Source organism: Mus caroli, chromosome 2 (assembly GCF_900094665.2).
Source record: "Mus caroli chromosome 2, CAROLI_EIJ_v1.1, whole genome shotgun sequence".
NCBI classification, from domain to species: Eukaryota; Metazoa; Chordata; class Mammalia; order Rodentia; family Muridae; genus Mus; species Mus caroli.
This window is the reverse complement of record NC_034571.1, coordinates 170960171-170966336: the sequence shown is the minus strand read 5'-3', so window position 1 is coordinate 170966336 and position 6166 is coordinate 170960171. Positions and strand designations below refer to the sequence as shown.

The following is a 6166-nucleotide window of genomic DNA, read 5'->3' as shown; positions in this document are numbered from 1 at the left end:
TTTCCTCAGTTTTGGCGTGGAGTTAAACTCCTCTTGTTCTATTGGGTCTGTGGTTTAAAGTGACACTCACAGAAAGGTCAGACACCTTATTGGCTGGCAAAGACAGGCCCTTCAGCTGCCACCCTCCATTCTTTGGAGTCATGGATATATTTGCACTGTTCACAGTGTCCTGAGAGTTTGAGTGGAAAATTTCACAGGTCCTTGTCAGCTAATCAGGGTGATTGACTTTAGCAGATTGGTATATTCAGGTTGGAAACTAGAGTGGATTCAGGCTGTTTTAGTGACCACTGCTGTGAAGTCCGTTTCTATTCAAAGTGTTTCTGTTCAAAACTGAAGTATCAATGACTGTGACAGCTCACACCTTTAGTCCCAGCACTCAAGAAACAGAAGCAGGGGAATCTCTCTGAGTTCAAGACTAGCCTGGTCTACATAGTGAATTCCGGGACAGCCAGGATGGCATAGAGAGACCCTACCCTGTCTCACAAAATAAACAACCAACAAAATCCCGAAGTATCTTAAAGTAAATGAGTTGTGGATAAAGCAGGTACCAGAGAATTTGTAGGGGAAGAAAAGCCACTGAAGTTTATGATTCTTCTATATCATCAGAATAGTGTGGTAGCATCCACCCCAAGCAAGTCCATGTCTCCCCAAACCTTCGACCCTTTCTTATACTAATTTGGCATCTTGTCCTTGTGATAGCAAGGTGCTTCTCTATCTAATGTTACTGGTTTTAGCTACTTTGTGGGTTCTTCTTTCTTCTCCCCTTTTCCTTCCACCCTTTAAATCCCCTAGCACTAGATAAGAAGGAAAAAGGATAGAGAGGAAAGGAAAGAGACCCCTGAATAAAGTCAAGGGTTGGAANGGGGAGCAATATCTACTTCCTGCTGATTAGGGGTATTGAGTTTCTTGGGGCAAATTTGATCTTCACCATCAGGATATCTAATTTCTTCTTGTTTTTTCTTTGTGCATGACTACTTAACAAACAGTGACCAGCAACAACTATCAGCTCCCACCTNTCCTCTCAGGGCCCAACATCCATAGACCCTTTGAAAATTACCCACAATTCCAGGCATCACACAATTGCAGCAACTATCTGCAGCTGACAAAATCANAATTCTGCTAGAGCACGAGGCAAATCACAGGCAGCTGCTGAAGTCAGTCAGAAGCAGCTCCATGCACCCACACCTGGGATTAAAATGAAAGCACATTACTGTGTGTGTGTGTGTGTGTGTGTGTTTTAAAGAAATCAAAATTCTCACTGCAGTACCACAACACAGGTTCTTCTTGTCATTTGCAGGGGTGTGTCTCATGAGCAGGTCACCAGGGTAGTTGTCTATCNTCCTCTCCATAGAGATGTAGGTAGCTGAGCTTGTTGTCAGATTACTATATAATACCACTCCCAGGTGCCCAGTGCAATAAGTTTTCAGTTCCAAAACACAGTTGTCAAAAGCCACTAGAAGCAGATGAGCAGCTGCCATAATTCTGCTTTGATGAAGTTGGCATGACATCCACAAATGTCCTTTTGCTGTTGAGAAACCTAAATCAGTCCTGTCAAATCTCTTGGGCTTTGAGAAACTGCCTGTCCTGTGCATCCCCATGACATACGGACCTCCAAAAGATCATCTCTTTACCCTTTCAGTTACAACGGACTCTTCTCCTAAATAAAAATGTATCCCTTTTCTTACCACAAAANCTACGAACATACTGCTGACTTTACGTTTCCGATAGGATGATAATACATTAGTAATTTTCAGCTTATGTTGAAATTATTTTAGAAATGCAAACCTGGGCTGGCGAGATGGCTCAGTGGTTAAGAGCGCCGACTGCTCTTCCGAAGGTCCCGAGTTCANTCCCAGCAACCACATGGTGGCTCACAACCATCCGTAATGAAATCTGATGCCCTCTTCTGGAGTATCTGAGGACAGCTACAGTGTACTTACATATAATAAATAAATAAATCTTTAAAAATCCTTAATTCATATTTATCCCCCTTCCCCCCTTCTCCCTTGCTCTTTTCTTTCTGTGCTAGAGATGGAACCCAGGTTTTTACACATACTAATCATCTACTACTAAGTCCTATCTCCAGCCCTAAGAATCTATTATGGGGGATGGAAAGACGGCTCAGCAGTTAAGAGTAGACAGTATTCTTTTACAAGACCCAAGTTTGCTGGGCAGTGGTGGCTCATGCCTTTAATCCCAGCACTTGGGAGGCAGAGGCAACCGGGTCTCTGAGTTTGAGGCCAGTTTGGTCTAAATCGTGAGTTTCAGGCCAGCCAAAGCTACATAGTGAGGTCATGTCTAAAGTAAATAGATAAATAATGAAACATACACTTCCTGGTTTGAATGTAGGGTACTTNAAGTTTCTGATGTCCCCTGTCACTTGACTGTCACTTGCTGTGGACTATAGGCATCAGCTGATACTAATTTAGGTGATTTCTTCCATTTGAAATAAGCTTTGATTCCTCCTTCAACATGAGTTAATCTGAGNGAGGTAAAGCCGAATGTGAAGAATAAAGCCACACCTCAACCAAAACATGAGGGTTGGTATCTGGAAGTGACACCTGCCCTCAGGGCTCTGGTGAACTCGGGGTGTTGACTTGTTCAGTCTGTGAACACACGCTCCCTATGGCCAGTCCTGAGTACAGGTCACTACCTTCTTGGTTACCTGTTGGGAAATTTGGCATTCATGCCAGTGTGGTAGGGCTGATGCACAGTAGGAACACTTGAAACAGATAAGATAGGATAAGGAAGGTCTTCTTGTTCAAAGCCGTTCCCTTAGAACCTGCCCAGGGGCCTGCTGGAGTTTATTCCTGAGCATGAGGAGATAGTTTTGTGTGATGTCAGTGGGAACTTAGGCTGGCAAGTTTGGACTCTGCAGATGCACCTGTACTGCCATCAGCAGAAGGAAGACAGACGAGGGTGGGACAGTCTANGTACACTCTCAGGTCAGATGAGACAAAAAGCTGGGAACCTTACTGTGAGTGAGGGGCAGGAGTTGGGAAAGGGATCTGAGGAAAGGGAAGGGTTTCCTGTTTTATTCTCCCAGCCTGTGAGATGAGATGGAACACAGAGTTACTGATTCCCCCCTGGGGATGTTTGGCAGGTTATTTCAGGTGGTGGCTTGGGGAGGGTACAGTGATGAAGCACATTTCAGTTAGTCAAGAAGAGATGGTGCTGGGCCTGGTGGTGCATACCTGTGATCCTAGCTCTCAGGAGGCAGACGCTGGAGGACCTGAGAATTTAACCTCGAAATATATGGTGATACTCTAAAAAAAGGGCCTAGCGCACTTGTTTTAGCAGCATGAGAATAATACAGAGATTAGTATGGCCTCTGTATAAGGATGACATACAAATCTGTGAATTGTTCCATATTTAGAGGGTAAAAAAAAAAAAAGGCTGGAGTTATAGCTCTGCAATAAATAAAATACTTCCAAAGCATATATGAAGCCCTGGGGTCAGTCTCCAACAATACCAGAATGAAAAGATAAAATAAGTCCCTGTCCTCCCTAGAGGGACAGGAACTTATTGCATGGTAGCCCCTCTCATAGGAAGCTGCTGAGAGGATTCCATCTAGTGTAACTCCTTTCTAAGAGTTTGTCATTTCAAGTGAGCACAGCCATTTGCTGATCTGGTGGGGATGTGGAGTGTTTAAAGGGGGCAAATGAGGCTGTGTAATGGCTTTGCCCTTTTCAGGCAGTCTTAGGGGTTGGATTTACCCTTAAATAATTCAAGTGTCAAAATTCTGACCACCCCCAGCACCTCAGAATGTAACCGCCTTTGGGAATATTATTGTTGTAGATATAATTAATGAAGATGAGGTCATTTGGGGAGGCTCTGGGTTCCACTAGGAGGGGTGTCCTTACAGAAAGAGGAAATTTGGACCCAGAGAGCACACAGGTAGAGATGGAATGATGTTGCCACAAGCCACAGAACACCAGAGTTGGCCAGCAGCACCCAAGGCTGGGAACAAAGCAACAGGGGTTGATTTTTTTTTTTTAATCCAGACTTTAGTGTGGCAGCCTGGGTTACAGCAGCCACAGTGGATATAGTGTGACAAATGGTAAGAGTGACTGAGTCAGGAGAGTCACCGTGTATTCCATGGTTCTTGTTGTAGGCCTGTCTTTGTTGAAGGGCAAACTAGAATATAATTGCTTTTTCTATGTTCCTTGGACTCTGGAAGCCCCTGATGAGCTGAGCTGTGGTCAAGCCCAGCCCAGGGGATGGACAGTGAATAGCCATAAGCAGAACCTCTGCAGCTGTATAAATCCAGAAATTTGGAAAATTTTTGGGTCTAATTCTGTGTTTGTCTGCTGTGAATTCTTGCTCTGTATGGGGTTGGGGTTGGGGTTTATTTTTATTTATTTATTATTTTATTTTGGTTTTGGTTTTTCAAGATAAGGTTTCTTCATATAGCCCTGGCTGTCCTGGAACTCCCTCTGTAGACCAGGCTGGCTTCAAACTCAGAGATCCATCTGCCTCTGCCTTCTGAGTCTTGTGATTAAAGGCATGCACCAGTACTGCNTGGCTTTATTTTAAAGTATGTTTCATCAAATGAGAGGGATGGAGACTGCAGGCTAGATTGTTGAACCTAGTTTTTCAGTTTGGGTGAGAAAACAACTTTGTCTACTATGGGTAGCTTTATTTTATCTGAATATTTTAGCTGTTGTATGCAGAAATCTGTCTTGAACTTCAAGTCCATTATGGTTCTAGAAGTTCTTCAGATGTCTTGCCCAGGGACAGGGCTGGTGCCCACCTGCCATTTTCATGACCTCATACTTCCTTANCACATCTGTGCTGCAGAGCCTGTGATGATGATGGCTGCTGTCAGCATTTGTCTCCACTCTGTCCTGGCTTGGCAACCTGGGTGCTGGGTGGGTGCTGACCCTCTGCATGTCCATGGCTGCCATTTACCTTGACTCATTTCACAGCAAATGGTTTTATGTGTGGGTAACTGTTCTCTTCTTCTCCCCACAGAGTCTATAGAAGACACAGCAGCAAGACTCCCAGATGAACAACCGAAAGGAAGATATGGAAATCACTTCTCACTACCGGCATCTGCTTCGAGAGCTCAATGAGCAGAGGCAGCACGGAGTCCTCTGTGATGCGTGCGTCGTGGTGGAGGGCAAGGTCTTCAAGGCACATAAGAACGTCTTGCTTGGGAGCAGCCGCTACTTTAAGACGCTCTACTGCCAGGTACAGAAGACATCTGACCAGGCCACCGTCACTCACTTGGACATTGTTACAGCCCAGGGCTTCAAGGCCATTATTGACTTCATGTACTCTGCCCACCTGGCTCTCACCAGTAGGAATGTCATCGAGGTGATGTCAGCTGCCAGCTTCCTACAGATGACTGACATTGTGCAGGCCTGCCATGATTTCATCAAGGCTGCACTGGACATCAGCATAAAGTCAGATGCCTCAGATGAACTCTCAGAATTTGAGATTGGCACCCCAGCCAGCAACAGTACAGAGGCATTGATCTCAGCTGTGATGGCTGGAAGGAGTATCTCCCCATGGTTGGCTCGGAGAACAAGTCCTGCCAATTCTTCTGGAGACTCTGCCATTGCCAGCTGTCATGAAGGAGGAAGCAGCTATGGGAAGGAGGACCAGGAACCCAAAGCTGATGGCCCTGATGATGTTTCTTCACAGTCTTTGTGGCCTGGAGATGTAGGCTATGGTTCTCTGCGCATCAAGGAAGAACAGATTTCACCATCACATTATGGAGGGAGTGAGCTTCCATCTTCCAAGGACACTGCAATACAGAATTCTTTATCAGAACAGGGTTCTGGGGATGGCTGGCAGCCCACAGGCCGGAGGAAGAATCGGAAAAACAAAGAGACTGTCCGACACATCACCCAGCAGGTGGAGGAGGACAGTCAGGCTGGCTCTCCAGTACCTTCATTCCTNCCCACACCGGGATGGCCTTTCAGCAGCCGAGACTCAAGTAAGCCTTTCTTGCGACAGGCTGGGTGTAGGCAGCCCAAGTCACTGTGCTGATNACCTCATGGATGTTGGTGAAGTGGCACATTCCCNTGTTCACACTAGTGGCGTCCTATAATCACATTTATTTATTTATTTATTTATTTATATTTTTGTTTTTTTCCAAGACAAGGTTTCTCTGTATAGCCCTGGCTATCCTGGAACTCACTCTGTATACCAGGCTGGC

The 6166-nt window shown here is 45.3% G+C and overlaps 1 protein-coding gene and 1 non-coding gene across 2 annotated transcripts in view; both read left to right on the top strand.

Annotated features, from left to right (window-relative positions):
* Positions 1-6166, top strand: part of Zbtb46 (zinc finger and BTB domain containing 46) — a 72886-nt gene that overhangs the window by 30066 nt on the left and 36654 nt on the right. Inside the window, exon 2 of the mRNA XM_021154225.2 lies at positions 4975-5944. Within this exon, the coding sequence (XP_021009884.1) occupies positions 5008-5944 (937 nt within the window). The 5' untranslated portion in view covers positions 4975-5007. The remainder of the gene's footprint in view (positions 1-4974; positions 5945-6166) is intronic.
* On the top strand, positions 3274-3376 carry LOC115030429. The gene has a single exon (XR_003836032.1). It is a non-coding gene; the product is annotated as a U6 spliceosomal RNA (small nuclear RNA).